Source organism: Python bivittatus, unplaced genomic scaffold, assembly GCF_059951505.1.
Source record: "Python bivittatus isolate LINGU-HERP-01145 unplaced genomic scaffold, Pbiv_v1 ctg000590_np1212, whole genome shotgun sequence".
Classification (NCBI taxonomy): domain Eukaryota; kingdom Metazoa; phylum Chordata; class Lepidosauria; order Squamata; family Pythonidae; genus Python; species Python bivittatus.
The window spans coordinates 24,112,157-24,129,311 of record NW_028277086.1 but is presented as its reverse complement, the minus strand read 5'-3'; the positions used below and the strand labels follow the sequence as shown (position 1 = coordinate 24,129,311).

The 17,155-nt window shown below is 38.7% G+C and overlaps 1 protein-coding gene across 2 annotated transcripts in view; it reads right to left on the bottom strand.

Annotated features, from left to right (window-relative positions):
* Positions 1 to 699: 699 nt before the first annotated feature.
* The window catches only part of CDH17 (cadherin 17), a 36,704-nt gene continuing 20,248 nt past the window's right edge, over positions 700 to 17,155 (bottom strand). For both annotated transcript variants that reach the window (XM_015889646.3, XM_015889645.3), the window contains exons 9-18: positions 16,991 to 17,141; positions 15,163 to 15,378; positions 13,799 to 13,875; positions 12,031 to 12,222; positions 10,617 to 10,861; positions 7,113 to 7,243; positions 6,190 to 6,411; positions 4,845 to 4,961; positions 4,635 to 4,748; positions 700 to 1,382 (exon numbers count right to left, since the gene is read on the bottom strand). In XM_015889646.3, coding sequence (XP_015745132.2) covers positions 1,282 to 1,382; positions 4,635 to 4,748; positions 4,845 to 4,961; positions 6,190 to 6,411; positions 7,113 to 7,243; positions 10,617 to 10,861; positions 12,031 to 12,222; positions 13,799 to 13,875; positions 15,163 to 15,378; positions 16,991 to 17,141 — 1,566 coding nt within the window. In that variant the 3' untranslated portion in view covers positions 700 to 1,281. The remainder of the gene's footprint in view (positions 1,383 to 4,634; positions 4,749 to 4,844; positions 4,962 to 6,189; positions 6,412 to 7,112; positions 7,244 to 10,616; positions 10,862 to 12,030; positions 12,223 to 13,798; positions 13,876 to 15,162; positions 15,379 to 16,990; positions 17,142 to 17,155) is intronic.

Here is a 17,155-nt window from a genome sequence, read left to right as displayed (position 1 = left end):
TAGCCGTATTTACATTGAACCTTATGGGGAAATTTGCCTTGTGGTGCGACCAAATTCGGAGGGCGGAATGGATTAACCGTATTTACATTGAACTTTATGGGAAAATTTACCTCGACTTGAGACCAACTCGAGTTGCAACCAGAGTCACGGAACAGATTAAGTTCGTAACTAGAGGTCCCACTGTATAGTCCTTTTGATATTCCTTAATGAGATCTAAGGTTGGAGCCTATAAAATGCAGTCTTGGATAGTTATGTTCTGGTCCCTTCTATTTATCAGTTGTGAGAAGCTGAAGTGCCCAGAAACAGTCCAGAATAGTTCAGAATATCAGCAAAAAAGGATGAAATTCTAAGAAAACATCTCACTCGCAGTTATCACAAGGTTCAGTTCAATATAAACTTATGGGAATTCAAGATAGGCTTATTAATTTCCTTTCATATCTGAATTGCTGTAAAATTGATCAGGCCATCTCTAGAACAAACAGAGCTGAAGGAAAGTGAAGTTTGCCTTTTAACAGTCAATATTTACTAAAGGAATTAAGGAACAGTGACTAATTTCAGTGGCAGGTCTTTACAGATTCCTGTTTAACCTGTGAGGAGTATTTGTGCTTCTTTTTCAGTATATGAAGGTTGGTTTTACCTTTAAGCAGGATGAGATGGCATATACTTGTGTGGCACCAAATTGGGAATTATACACAACACAACTTTTATATGTATTTATTTGGAAGTAAACCACACTGTGTTCAACAAGGCTTCCTCTTAGAAAAAAAAAGCAAAGAGCTGTCACTTTAGTTGCACTTCTAAACATCTGTACTAGGGAGTAAAGGTAATCAGACTAAGCAGGATTGGGTTGCAGGCTCATAATTTGATGGTCATTTTTGCTCTATTTTGGTTTTTCTCCCTAAAGACCAAACTACATAGGATATTAACCTGCCAGGCTTTTCTATTACTTTATTTAATTCATGGTGGGTAACACTATTGGGACTATGAAAACCTTTCCCACCAAGCATGTATTAGTTCTAGGAGAAGTTGCCTCCACCAATCCTGCACAGTAGCTTGTCACTGATGTTTCATGCTCTTTACATGCTGGCATACATTTCACATGATGTGCACTTTGACTCCACAGCCTCCATATGACTGGGAAGTTCTACTCCTCTGCTTAAAAACTGGGGGAAAGAAAGATAGCAAATGCATCATTTGTGGCAAAGGCTTCTGACATTCACTGATGGGAGAAAACAACAACGTAAAACATGAAAACCTGAATGTCCACTTTCACTTAACCCTTTATGTCAAGGTTCGCAGTTCAGAGGGCCTGATGGCAACAGCGCTTTGTTCTTTCTTCTTTTTACGTTCGAGGTTTAAAAACACTATTCCCAAAATGACACCTAAGCAAACAAACAGGAAAACAAATTTAAATTTTATTCAACCTAGTTTTTCCCAAACTAGAGCCCTCTAGATATATTGAAACCCTACCTCTTCCCCTGCTAGTTCAGTTCATGGGCTGGCTGGGGAACATGGGTCTTGTAATCTAAAACATCTATGAGGTGCTAGGTCCAGGAAAGTTGCTTTAAGCAAAACCATATTTTGTAAATATGTCACAGGCAAAATAGATCTGTACCTCTACAGTGCCTATATGTACTTAACCAAAAAAAATCTCATTGTGTTCAGCGGAGCTTATTCTCCATTAAGTATGTTCCAGAGTGAGCCTTAACAATTGTCAGCTCTATTCAGTTAGGCAAGATCAAAGAAACAAGGACTACACAGATTTCAGTAAAGGTATCTTTAATACTAGTCTGAAGACAATACAAAAGCTTGGAAACGGTAGGAGAAATTTCCATTCCTGGTTCATTAAGACAGAGTCTCTTTGAATGATTCTTCCCAGGTTTCTTATAACCTGGCCGAGTTGCTATTTATGAGATAAGCTACCCACAGACTTGCCTTCTCTCTCTTGAGTATTTCTGTCTGGTCTCTCTTCCTTTCTCTGCTTCCTCACAATCTCTCATAACAATGCAATCTTATGAACACTCACATGAGATTAATCTAAATGACATCAGTGAGTATTGTGCCTTAAGAAACATCGTAATATATTAGTAGTACTATATTTTGGTCTTAAACCAGGGTTTGAGTGGGTTCATATATTGCCTAAGTACATGGTTTGTTTAACCCATAGCTGTTTGGGTTCATACATTGTGTTAAAGCAAAAAAAAAAAAAGGCTTATAAAACATAGGGGCTGGATTCACATAACTTGTTAAACCAAACACAAATAAGCCAGGTCTGACTTAGTACAGTCAAAGACTCTCCAAGCTAAGTTACAGAACCTCTTACATGGTTATCTTCCAAAACATATGGTCAGTTAACAATGATAGGGTTAATAGTTCTGAATATATTGGTGTGGTTTCTGTTGATAGAAAATTAATTACAGCTAGGTAATTTAATTTCATAGTTCCTAATTTAAACATGAACCTAGTTAGGAGGCAACATTAAGCTGCCAGCCGAACTTGAAAAGCTAAGCAGAGTCAAACCAGGTTAGTAAGAAAACTACACCATAAAAACTTCTTTACCAAAGATGCAAGGTCCTGGTCCTGGTCCTGGAACTGTCCTCAAACAAAAACATTTGTGTGCTACAACTGAGCAATAATCCCTCCCATGGAACCAGCATCTGTCATTTTATCTAGGATCAGCATAGCTGTCAAGGCCATTTTGGAATCCAGACTACAAAAGGGTCTCATTTCATCAGTGCAACCATTTATCCTGTGAATGGGCAACCCACCCTAGTTAACGCGCAATATATCATTACTGCCCATCTGAGTAAAGGGGTTGCCAAATAGTTCCCAGCAGACTAGGTCTTATGCAGGCCTGATGAAGACCACTTCTGATACTAAAGGACATTGCCTTGCAAATGGCCATGCCTTCATGGATGTACTGGGCTTGTGTTCTGGAGATGCAATTATTGTATCTACATCCCTTGAGAGACAACTTATGCTGACCTTCAGCTCAAAATGTGGGATGCTTCAGTTTTGCTTATTTTTCTTAACTCCACAATTTCAAGAGCTCCTGGCCAAGAAATTCAATAGAATGGGTCTATGGTGGCTCTTGCTTTCAAATATGAACTTTGGATCGGATCTCTCACTCAGGCAAGTGTTAAATTAAGCCTGTTTTATGTAATGTATGAATTATAAATATTTTTCCTCTAAAAATCCAGATCTCAGCTAACTGAGTCTACTTCCACAAGTTCTATCTTTTTAAAAACACAGAGAGCTATATTCTAAATATTATTATTATTTATTTATACATTGAAAGGGCAAATTCTTTAGTCGGTCTGTCAGTCATCCTGGCTTCTTTAGTGTTTTCAAATTCCCCCAAGGATTCTTATTTCATCTCCAGGGAAGCGATGCAGCACAATGTAGTCTAGTATTATCAAACTGTCTTGTTCAGGCTAAACACAGTAAATATTATCCAACTGTAGAAAGTTGGCACTTGGAGAATAAATTAATAGAATCAAAATGAAATTTATTAGAGATCTACGGATATAAGCAACGTGTTAATTATGTTTTGAGCAAAATGCTGAAAATGCCCATAGTTTGTAACTATCAGAAGTAACTGGAATATTTACTGAATATATCCAATTTTTGAATATCAAAAACATTTCTACCTCTAAAATTATTCTTGATGAATGCTGAAAACTTGGGTCAATCACCATTTCTAATGTGAGAGATCTATGCAGTAGAGTCCAAGATGCAATCCTTAAGGACTTTTTTCTGGGGCTAGGAAATACACCAATCTAAAACCCTGAATAGCCCAATCAGTGACTAAATTCACATTGCACATTAAATTGTAATATGGTTTTTTAATGCCAATTGTGATTTTTTTTTCCAGTAGACTATAATTAAAGAATCTAAAGCTTAGCATAAGGTATCAACCAGGCCTAGGTAGGTAACACTGAATTAGATGACACAGTTAGCTGGACTTAGTATTTTATGATCTCTTTATCTATCCTTTCATTCCCAATTTCTCACCCATCACTTTCCCAACAAACAAAATTCTGCTGATAGCTGAAAACAGCAAGTGATTGCAAGCAACAAGAACTCAGACAAATTTGCAGGCCGGCATACTCCTGATGACAATTGTTTGTGTGTGTGTGTGTGTGTGTGTCTGTCTGTCTGCAAGCATATCTATAAGAATTTGTAAATATAAATTAAGGTGGTAATAAACAAAGCATACCTAGAATTATATATTGTCCAAAACACTGTATTCTTTTGCAAACATTGTATTGCAGTAATATCAGTTTTTTCCAATAGAAGAGAATACCGTATATGTAGCTCAGGGTTGAAATGAGGAGTTCTTGTGCTCTCTGAGCTTGGTTGTTTGCTTGCAGACGTTTCATTACCTGACTAGGTAACATCATCAGCATTTACACTGATGGTGTTACCTAGCTGAGTGATGAAATGTCTGCAAGCAAACAACCAAGCTCAGAGAGCATCAAGAATTCCATATTATTTTTTACCGCTTTACTGCTCCCTTATTCCTCCATCAATTATAAATGCCACTCCATGAAACAAAAAATGGGTGGAAGTCCTAGTGTAGCTTCTAGTAATCAGACATATTAACAACCATATGATTTAAAACACACACTTACCAATAACTAGCAGAACACCAACCAGAATGCCAACTGCTACTCCTACTGTTGGAAATGGATTTGGATTTTCAATTTCTATAAAACACCTTTCATCGACACACCTGCACACATTCACTATAATAAAAAGCATAGATCCATTATAAGCAAAACTCTAGCATGTGCTAAAAAGAAAATGTTGAAAGCACAATGAATGGCATTTTCATTGTATACCTTTCAGATTGACAACTCTTTCCATTGGTGGCCTCCCATTGTCATTAATTTTCAGTGATACATTATAGATTTTTTCTTCAAGATTCAAGTTTGTTGGGGAAATGTAAGCATGTTTGCCTGACAAAATAAATGGTGATAATTGTAATTATTATAATGGCAATAATAATTAATAAATACCTAAATAATTGAAGCAATATAAGGTCTTTACTCTTTGGCCACAATCCAAACAAATACCCAAATCTTTACTGGCTCATTGATTTCAATATGGCTGATTTCAGCATTTATTTATTTATTTATTTATTTATTTATTTATTTGTGTGTGTGTGTGTGTGTGTGTGTGTGTGTATTTCTAGTATGTCCTTGTGGACAGTTTTTACCCAGATGAGTTTACAATATTTAAAATGAGTACAAACATTAGGTGTTTAAAAGACAAAAAAGAAAAAGAAATAAAATACCAAACATTTACAAAAACAATTACAAAAATATTTAATAAACATTATCAAACAAGTAGAAGCAGGAGATAGCAACTTCTAAAATTAATGTTGCCTATGGAGAGAATACTTTCCTAAAAAAAACACCAAAGCTTGTAACCAGTGGATGGAACCCTAACAGAGAGGATATTAACTTGGCTTCCAAAGATAATTCCAGAGCTTAGATGTGGCCAATGAAAAGATTGTGTCTTTTCTCTTGTCTCCATCAAATATGCATCCGCCACAGTTAGAGCAAAAGAAGGGAGTATCTGTCAAATCTTAGGAAGCAGGCAGGTTGGTATAAAAAGAGGTGATTCCTGAGATATTCTCTAAGGTTTTAGGTGTTATCACCAACAGTTTGAATTGTGCCTCAACACAAGAGTTAGCTACTGCAGCCTCTGAAGGACTGTGCAACATGGTTCTGCCTGTAAACACCCACTGCCATTCTTGCAGATGCATGTTGCTCCAATGACCATATCTGAAGGCTCTTCAAAGATAGTCCCAAATAGAGTGAGTAGCAATAATTCAGTCTGGATATAACAGAAGTAGGTGTCACCGTGGGCAGATCTGACCTCCTCAGAAATGGCCCCAGTTTAAGTTAGGCAAAAGATTTCTTGGCTACAGCAGTAATCTCAGTTTTCAGATACAAAGCCCAGATTCCTGACCTGATTCCTCAAGAGGACTATTACTCTTCCAAAACAGTAAAAGATGCATTCGCATATCTAACACCCATAAGAAATATGTTCATTTGTATGGACCAACTAGAAGAAAGTAATAAGTAACTCAGATGTATCCTAAGGAGTCTATAGAGATACGTCTTAAAACAAAGAATCCTAAATGAAGAGTGTCTTGTCCCCAGCTTACCACAAACTTACCATCTGCTTTAGAAATGATCCAGTTGTTCGCATGCTCTCCAGAGAGGGTGTATGTGAATACTGGAAGGTGTGTGTCTGGATCATCAACTTCAAATTCTGCACTCTCGCCTTTTTGGAGAGGGTGGCAGAAGAACACTGTACTCTTTGCTAAATATGGAGGATTATCATTGACATCTGTGACGTGCAATATCAGCTGTACAGCACAGCTTTTAGATGCTTCGCCTGTATGTTTGAATAGAGCAAGATGATATTTTAAACTTGCTTTGAGAAACATATAGCTGGATGGTAATGCTTGTAGACACTACAAAGAAGAACAAAGCTAAGGGGCAGATTTCAAAATTTAGAAGTTGTTTTGTAGGCCCAATATTTGTGGGGTAGCAGTGATTGCATTTGGGAACAGCAATTGCTATCACCTCTGTAAGAAAACACTTCTCTCTATTGCTCTAATGCTGGAAATAACAGGCAACCAATTTCTAGTTCATAACAGAGAAAAAGAGAAGGAGAACTGGCTTCATCTACAACCCCCATTACAGCCAGCTTGTCTTATTTAAGGTGTGAGGTAGCCCCATTTCAGGCTTATAAGTAGCTAAAATTCTTATCAAGAGAAGGCCAAAATTGGTGCTAGCACCTGCAATCTCCTGGCAGCCAATGGCATCCCGGTGCCCTGGTAAAGACTCCCAGCAGCACACACATCTGGTCTGGACCATCTTTCCAGGCAGTGCAAGCTGCCATTTTAAGTGCCCTAAAGTGCATAATGCAGCATTGATCTGAACATGGAAAATTATAAATAGTATATCTTGCTACTCCCAGCCACTGCCACCAAATATGGAAAGAGTCAAACGTAGAACCTGCTAGAAGGCACTTTGGCCAAGGCCCTTTCAAACTCCAAGATGTCCCTGGGGAATAAAGTTGTGCTTTCTTACTTTGCTCAGTTGCAACAATTTCTACTATATAGGTATGCTGAATTTCGCGATCCAGTGGGGCAGCTGTATATATCCTGCCACTGACAGGATCAATCTCCAGCCAGTTCCTGTTATTTTTCCTCAGCGAGTACCTTGCAACCAGAAAAATAAGATGTAAGAAACAAACTTAGCCAAACAGCATTATTTTCATCAGTAGCATGCATCAGTAAGTGCATTTTACGTCCATTGCTTTCAGAATCCTAGTTCTGTTCATTCATTGTCCATAAGAACTGATGAGTCATCTTTGATTAGGCAAATGGTCTCTCTAATCAAGCATTTGTGTCACACAGTCACCAACCAGATGCTTCCATGAGTGTCACAAATATGAACAGGAGGGCATATGACCTGTACATTGCTTTTCTTTTTCTTTTTCTTTTTCTGTGCCTTCAAGTCAGTTTTTGACTCCTGGTGTCTGCCTAGACTACTCCCTGTGGTTTTCTTGGCAAGGATTTTCAGAAGTGGTTTGCCATTGCCTCCTTCCTAGGGATGAGAGAGTGACTGGCCCAAGGTCACCCAGCTGGCTTCATGCCTAAGGAGGGACTAGAACTCACCGTCTCCCTGTTTCTAGCCTGGTGCCTTAACCACTAGACCACACTGGCTCTCATCCATTCTTTGGAATCATTAAAATCCCTAAAGCTTTCCTTTCGTTCTTCATATGGAGAACAGGGGCTGCAGAAGATGACATCAGTACATTAATAAAAGTCTTCATATATTTGGGACCATGGGATGATAAATCATCTAAGTGCATAAAAGAGGTCTACCCCACTCTGCATGCAATCTCCTTTACCCTCCCCATGCATTCAGGAAAAAAAAAAAAGTAATTCTGAAGATGTCAAAGTCACTATTGTTAAAGTAATTCCTAGCCTCGGAGCTGCTTTTCATGCCAAATGTGTGACCCACTAGTCTGCTATAAATATTGTATCTTGGAAAGGAGATAAACATGCCTCTCTCTTCAAACACTATAATGTTTGCTACAGTGCATTCAGGTATCCTGGGTATCTAGTATTTAATGGACAAAACAGTCAGTCAGTAGAATATATAGTTTTCAGGACTGATTATAGAACTAGCATCTACATTCATTCAGCTGAAACTGAATTGAAATTGAAATTGAACGCTGGGAGCAACCATAGGAAAGATTGGGAAAGGAGAAATAGGTTGGCATTACAAATCCTGGAAAATTATCTATATTGCATGTAATACTCTTCAATTTGGGAAATGATAACAAATAGATGATCCTGTGAGAGAAATAGCAACAGCTAGAAGCAGTTTCTACTGAGAGAAAATGAGGCAGGAGAAAGAATAAAGAGAGCTGTGAAGTACTTGAAATAACTGTGATTTCTTTGTTGACCTGCCACAAAATTAGCAGCTGTGCTTCCCAACCTTGGCAACTTCTAGATATACAGACTTCAACTCCCCAAATTCCCCAGCCTGCAGGAACATTGCTGAGAATTCTGGGTTGAAGTTCAAATATCTGGAAGTTGCCAAGGTAAGAAAACAGTTCTGTAGAAGAAATGAATTGGCTTCATTCTTTTCTGGTTCTACAGGCAAGGAAGTTTGCAGCACCTGGCCAACCTTGATTGATCCCAAAAGCAGGGTCAGACCTAGCTAGGACTTGGAGGAAGACCAGCAAGGGCTGTAGGCCAGATGGGGAAGTTAAAAAATATCCCTGAAGAAGCCAATAACAGTAGTATGGCTGCAATGAAACTACGTGGATATGTCCACTGTTGTAATTAGGAGTCATGCTACACAAAGGCTTCTTTACTTTTCCCCTGGTTCAATGTTTATAAACAAAATAGATAAATGTCCACTGAATGCTTATGTATTAGAGTCCCAACCTTGTAGCATCAAGTGCCTCTGGAAATTCTGAGGCCTCAGGATGCAAGAATACTATTCTTAGATGAGAACCACCTCATGCTATTATAAATATAATCTGAAGAACCAAAATCTCAGTTACAGCCCCTTGGCTTCCATCTCTCAGTGTTGTTCCAGTTTCACAGAAATCCTTCTTCCACCCAGGGCAAACCTCCAAGAAAGTGTCGGAGGGAGAATCTAATTCAGAGCTTTTTTTTTTTTTTTTTTTGGTGCCTTCAAGTCATTGCTGACTTCTGGTGACTGCCTGGACGAATCCCTGCACTTTTCTTGGCAAGATTTTGGAAGTGGTTTGCTCTTGCTTGCTTCCTAGTGCTGAGAGAGAGTAACTGGCCCAAGGTCAGCGAGTTGGCTTTGTGCCTAAAGCGGGACTAGAACTCATGGTCTCCTGGTTTCTAGCCTCATGCCTTAATCACTACACCAAGCTGTCTCTCAGTTCAGAGCTAATATCAACATATTTGGATCCATTTGTTCAATTTTCTTATCACAGAGACCCAATTTCCAAGCCTTTTTGTATAGCTTTTCAATGGAAGCAGGGTATTCATGAGGGCGGGGGGCTCAAAATAGTCAAGGGAGCAGCCACAACTATGCAATCAACGTCCTGCTTCAAAGGCATTGCATGGTTGTGACTTGACTATTTTGACAACCACTGAGTAGAATGTTGACAACCTCCTCAAAATCACATCAACTCTTTGTTGCAAAGAGAAGCTTCAGTGGACAACAGTTTTCAACAGCAAATTAATAAGAGTTAAAAGAATTCTTCTACTATACCAGGGAAACACAGCATGAAGTGCCAGGGCAGATGTCACCCCCAAAAGCTTGGGTGCAACCCATATTCAGAGTTCCTCCAAACCTAAACAAAACTGTAATTTTTAATGTGACAGGGATCTAACATGGCATTTAACCATATGAACTATATTTAATTAATATAATTATAGGGTTTTTTAAATTAAGTTTGTATATATTATAACAGCTGAATTAAATTTAAGGCCACTTCTTTTTCTGTCCCACCACTCAAAAATCAAGTGTAGCCCTAAATATGAAAAAATGTATGCCCCATAGATGTATATATACTGTACTTATACGCTTATATGTATGTTTTTATACATATGTTTATACATATAGCCCTATGCTGGGACTCTAACCTGGACTATGCCCTTCCTACCTACATAAACTAAGTCTCCACAGTATACTTAAGTGATTCAGGGGCTACTTTTGCACATGCTAAGGTTGGTTCCTTTAAACCCTCACTGGTGTTTTTCTGGATTACTGTCTAGGGCCATGTTTCTCAACCTTGACAACTTTAAGATGTGCCATTCCTCCAATTCTGGGAGTTGAAGTCCACACGTCTTAAAGTTGCTGAGGTTGAGAAACACTGGTCTAGGGCAAGCCCAGCCTGCTTCATTTGTTGGTGGTTCAGTGTTTTATGCTCATCCAAAAAATGCACGCAGCCAAGTTAAACGTGTTGTACAAATACAAAATGACGCCTTTAGGAGGTTCTTTTAAAGCAGGAAAGCAGAAGAATCTCCAGAATGGGATTCAGCAATGCAGTTACTACAAGACTAATTTGTACAAAAAATAGATTTTTGCCTTTACCTTATTGTGTATCCTTCCGGATCATAAGCTTCTGCAGTTGCCACGTTGGTACCAACGGTCACATTTTCATATTTCTCAACTATGTAGACGGACTGGCGGAAAACTGGTGCTTCATCCACATTAGTAACATAGATTTGTAAGAAAGTAGATGAGCTTGAATTATACTTTACTCCAGCCACAAGAGGTTCAGGATTAGTAGCATTGATTATAAGGTTATACATGGCTGCCGTTTCAAAATCGAGAGCCTGCAAAAATGGAGGAAAAATTAAAACAGACATAACAACCAAGCAGGAACTTAGGTGGTACCCCAGCAGAAAATGTTATCTTCTTGATACAGACTTATAGCACAGTTCCTCAACCTTGTATCTAGATATGTTATAGTACAACTTTCCATCATCTGCAGCCAGGCCACCATATCAAGTATACTGAAGAGCCTGTTAAAACAAAACAGACCAAATGCATCTCAAGCAGTTACAGCAAGAGTGCCAAACATATATTTATTTGCTTGCTTGTTTGTTTTTATTGGCAACCATTCTCTATTCGATTAGACATGGCAAGAAGAGAGGTCAAGTTTTCAGATAGAAGACTATTTACATGTTCTGCAATTTAGGATTAGATTTGTGACTTCTCCTTCAGCCATCTGCATACTTATGAGAAGTATCTGGTATACAAGTGTTCTTTTCTTTTCTTCTTTTCCTTTCTCATTCTTTTTGCAGAACATTGCCTCTTCCATAATTTCCCATTACAGCATTACAGGTGGGGGCAGGAAGTGCATGCAACTTTATTTCCTGTCTAGCTTGAAGTGTGGAAGAGGTGTTTTCTCAGGTCCTGTGCTATGGGGGTGAAGCTTTGATTGAATGACAAGTTTTTGATCTCTCTCATTGGTCTTGAGGGTGCATGGCATCTCCATGTTCTCTCAGTATTCCAAGGAGATAAGATAACATGGTTGTGTTTTATCTTTGACTGTAAGTACAGATCTTTGTCTTTATCATATGGCTGCCTTTAAAATAGTTTGGAGGGATTAGGGAGAAGGAATGGTGTTATGGGGGAGACCTCTAAGTGCACTGCTTTTAACTGTTCTCCAAAGGTCTGCAATTTCAAGTTTGGTAGGTATGAAACCATCCATTATTGCGATTTAGCATTTTGGCCTTAAAACTCACAGGATCTCAGAGGAGAATAGTCTCACAAGATTTGAAGGTTTCACAGAACTTCAATCATTTAAAAATATTTTTCCCCAATTTTCTTAAATTTGGGGATTTTGTAGACATCATATTGGTGTGTGGTATACGTGGTGGCCCTATTGCCATTCCTTAAATTAATGTAGTATTGTTCTTAGTCATTCAACTGCCTTGCCTTGAGCAAACGTTAATAAAATCTATGTGATGTAACAATAAAAGAAACAACATTCACTCACCTTATTAATTTTAATAACTCCCATGTTTGTTTTTTTATCCGTCAGTATTATAAAAGTATTATTTGGGTCACCCTTTGTGATGGTGTAGATAATTTGAGAGCTTCCAGTAAATGGTTCATCAGCATCTGTAGCCTGAATTTTCTTAAGGATGGTTCCTATTCCCCAGTCTTCTGGAATAGTCAGAGTGCCATACTACAGTGAAAAATGAAACACAAAATATGTATTTAAAACAAAAGAACAGAAAAGAAGAAGAAACAACACCTCTAAAAAGAACTAATTCCTAACTATTTTGAACAGAAATTCATGATGTGGTAATTTGAAATCATCAGTTGCTGTTGCACAACATTCTAAAACCACTCCCATACAGCCTGTTTGCCCTGGCATGAAGATGTTCCACTAACCATTTTTAGAAGACACCTCCTCATTTAGTGTCCATATCTTATCATCACCCAGACTGCTTGAAGTGCTCCATCCTGGAAATAGTGCTTTCCCTCTCATTCCTGCTCAAGATCTTCCATCCAGACAATGCATGGCACATGGGGAAGGAGACTTTAGGTGACAGGGTTAGGGTTTACTGCTTAGCCCCAATTGACCCAGCAAATCTGCTGTGGGAATCTCTTCCATTCAGCCCCTGGGTGGATCTCTGCATCTCTTCTGTGGTGCTGGTGAACTGCTAGGGAGACTGGAATTGTGATTTCTACAGCTACTTTTTTTAAAATGGGTTAGTCCATTAGATCATTTGTGCAAAGCCTTGAGATAGAGTAGCCTTTCTCCAGCCTAACAGATGTAATTGAAACCATAATTAAAAGGACTGGCTCTTCTGCTTCTCTACTAAGTGTGGTGGGGAATTCCCTTTCCAGCGACCACTCCTTCCAGGGAAGCCCTGGCTCCTCCCTTCTGTTCCTCACATAATTACAACTCCCACACTGATACCCGTAGCAAAGCTCCTTTCTCAAACTCCAGCTGTTCAACAACACTTATCCACAAGTGCATCTTGACTGCACAAATCCAACCAACCACTAGATGGCAGCCAGGAAATACGAATAAATCTTTGCTGCCACCTAGAGGTCTATAGGTTGAATGCTCAACCAGTCAACCCATAGTTACAAGTTTTTTTAAAAAATAAAAAGTTAGATGACAAGAAAGAAAAAAGAGGAAAAGTACATGGAGCAATTAGACCATTGTGTGTGACCCTTTGAGGAGGTTTTTCTAATGCTGGATGATGTTGAGCAAGACTGGAATTTCAGCTGAGGGAACCATCAACCATAGCCCCTTAAAATGCCATGTGTATTAAAGTATGGACAACAGCAGTACAGCATGACTCCATTCAGTACTCGTGCAGTAAGGATGTGCTTCAAGAAGCAAGATTTAGGGCAACATTAATCCTGCCAGTTTGGGATGAAAGCACAGCAAAGTAGCTGTGTGGAGATGCTCTATGAAAAAATCAACAGCAGCTTACCTTTGAGTTTCTTCTGAGCTCCATGCAGATTTCTGCAACCTAGTTCCCTCCAGGAGCGTTTGGGATTACAACTTCCAAAATTCCCAACCAGCATGTCTGTTGCTTATTGTTGACTGGGAATCCTGGGAATTGTAATCCTAAAATATCTGGTAGGAATCAAGCTGGGAAAGACTTACCTAACTAGCAACAGATATGCAACAACAATGTCTACATGCCAAGCAAATGTCTTGGAAAAGGATACTGTCAAACCAAAAGTCTGAGATTTTTCCAAGCTCTTATAAAAGCAAAAACAGTTATCAAGATACTCACATCTGATTTTTCAAATATTGGGATCTTATCATTGATGTCAATGACATGTATTTGTACATCGCATACTGTTGAGAAATCTACAAGGAAAAGGATGTAACAAGATCAAATGTGAGCTGATCTGCATAGAACAGATTTTCAAACTTTTTAGACACTTCAAATATAGCTTAAACATCCTACACTAATTAGTAGCCATTCATAGGTGTGGAATCGGGGAGACTCAGACTCTAAAAGCTCACAGGTAACTTTGGGCCAGTCATTTCTTTTCAGCCCATCCTACCAAAAGTTGTAATGGGATGTACCGTATGTGGGGAATCAGAGAAGCAAGTGATATGTACACTGCCTTGAGCTCTTGGAGGAAGGACAGGATATACATCTAACAAATAAGAATAGTAATAGTAGAAGTTGCACTGACATGCATTTAAATATTCAAACTCCACTAGAAGAGAATAAACTGTTTCACACAAGTAAACAACTCTGTAGCTCTCTAGGGCAATGATAAGCAACTTTTGGTGGTTGGGATCACATTGGTTATGTTGACTGTTGTTGGTTTTATCTCAGCTCTCATAGCTGTTATTTATTGTTTTTCTATTATGTTTTTATCTTCTTGTTCTCTGTTAGCTACCCAGAGTCATGTTTGAGATGGGTGACCGAATTGAATGAATGAATGAATGAATGAATGAATGAATGAATGAATGAATGAGTGGCTAGCTAGCTAGCTAGCTAGCTAGCTAGCTTTTGGGCGTGAGTGGACAAGTCCTCAGTAGTAAAGTGAGAATGCAAAAGTGAGCAGGCCATGTCACATACATGGGTTAAATCAGTGGTTTTTCATTTTTCCCAATACCATTTTTTTCAAGGGGAATAAATTAGGGTTTTAATGTTGTTCCCCCTATTTTAGAGCTTACATTTGAATATTTATGTTTCCCACTTCAACATGGAGGAAAAACTACAATTTTCAGCAATCTTGCCATGAAATTCAATAGTATGATCAGATGGTATTTCAGGGCCACAAAAAGGCGAGCGTCAAGGCTTGGGGTTGCAGGCAGAGCTACAATCACAGTGTTATAGCCACTATCTTGCCTTTTTGGACCATACCTTATGGACATCTCTGAAAAGGAGCCTTCTTTCCAGAGGAGTCAATCTCCTGTAGTAAGAAACAGCCACAAATAATTTTGTGGCAACTAAAAGATTTATAATTTTGCTTTTACACATGTGGCTGTTGTTGGAAGGGAAAGTGGAGAATAGGAGTGAAAAGGGATGGTGGGAAGGAATGAAAGAAGTGCAGATGAGAGACTGTAGGCTGTCTTGTGATCTATGTTGTTCTAATACAGTATTTGGAGAATAAATTTAATGTGTGATGCACTGACCTGGATCTGTCACTTCCACCTTCAAAAAGTAATTTGTGGCCACTTGTCTGTTTAATCCCATTTTGAATAAGTGGACCGACCCAGTTCCTGATTCAATGCGGAAGAGATTGTCTAGTGGGATTTTGGGGGTCTGCTCCAAAAGGCGGAACCGCAGGCGGGAATTGAAAGACCCCTTCTTGTCTCTGTCTGAGGCAGAGACAGTTCCTATTAAATTCCCTGTTGGTAGCAGAAAAAACTGAAGTTAGACCAATAGCACACACGCATAATAGAAAATAAAATACTTATAGAAATGCTAATATAACTTTTGGGCTTGGCCAAGGGAACTAGCAGGATTCCTACATGACTCATAAATTCAGGATAGAGCTATTTGTGTGGAATATCACCTCCTTAAAACCTGACGAAAGGCAGTTAATATCTTTTAGTGGAATCCAGGATAGCTGAAGAAAGATTGGTGATGAGCAAAATGACTCCTTTTTCAACTTCAGCCTAGCAATGAGGGACTGCATGTATCAAGGCCCTTTCCGTTCAGTAGCAGCTTGGAAGGCAGAATGCTTTGGGAACCATCTATCTGTATAATTATTAATATTATGAGCTGTGTCTCAGTTTGTTTTATCCAGGACCAGCAGATAGAGGCAGAAGGAGAAATAAGATAGATTTAGATTTGCAAGCTCTAGTAATGAAAGTCATAGTGAAAAAATGGGACTAAGGTTAAATGTAAAGAAGGCCAAATGAATGACACCAGCCTTAGAACTGACAGTGAAATATTGAAGGATACTTCTGCCTTTTAGGATTGATTATCAACAGTAAAAGAACCCACAGTCACAACATCCGCTGCAGCCTAGCATTTGGTAGGACAGCAAGGAAAGCCTTGAAAAATATATTCAAAAAGCAAAAGTTGAACTTTGAAGAAGCTGGATGTAAAGAGTATCGAACTTTATGTTGAAAAAGACTCTTGAGAATACTATGGGTAACCAAGAAAACAAACAAATGGATCATTGAACAAATCAGTCCAGAGTTGTCACTCAAGGCACAAATGACCAGGCTCAAATGATTGTATTTTGGTCATATTATGCAAAAACCCAACTCCCTTGAGAAGTCTATAATGCTGGGAAAGATGGAAGTAAACAGAAGAAGAGGACAGCAGCAAGGTGAATGGACTTGATTACAATGGCAGTATAGAGAGCCACAGGGATGGCCTTGGAGAAACTATGCAGTGACAGTTTCAAACATATGCTTTAAGCCTGGGGAACAAAGAAAGAATAAAAAAGAATCTCAAACTGGCTCTGCCCTAATTTCCTGGGGTATAAGTGGGAGGGAAGGTAAAACACCGTCAGGCTTTTAAGATTCAATTACTATAGACTATATGTATATTCAAACTTGTGGAATCTGTTTCCTGACCTGGACTACCCTGAAGGTCTAACAAGCAATTGGTGCAACACTGGGAGAACTGAAGGGCCTGGTTGGGTACAGATCATCCTGGAAAAGGTTTATCTATGTGGTCACTAAGAGTGAACACCAACTCGATGACACATAATCAATTAATCAATATCCTTTTGACTCTATGTTCCTCTGTAGGATCATAGAAACTTAATAGCAGGGAAGAATTTATAGTTCAGCTTCACACAGATAAATTAGCAATGTCCTTATTTTTCTATTTAGAGATCTTTTTTAAAAAAGAGGAGGGGAGTTTTACTTCAGGGAGGGGGGGATTCAAGGATAGCATGCTTCACCCATCCTAGGCAGAAATTAAAAGGGAGATATATGTAAGTGCTGAATGGAGCATGTAAAAAATTATTTTTACCTATACATTAAATACAATATTTCTTACCTGCAACTTCATTTTCTTGAACTTCAAATTTAGTCATAACGTGGTCACACACAGGGGGGTTATCATTGATGTCTTCAACGTGGACTGAAACAGTGACTGGGTAGGCCAGTTTGTCTCCCTCTTCATCAATTGCAAGGATATAGAATGAGTACTAAAATAGGATTA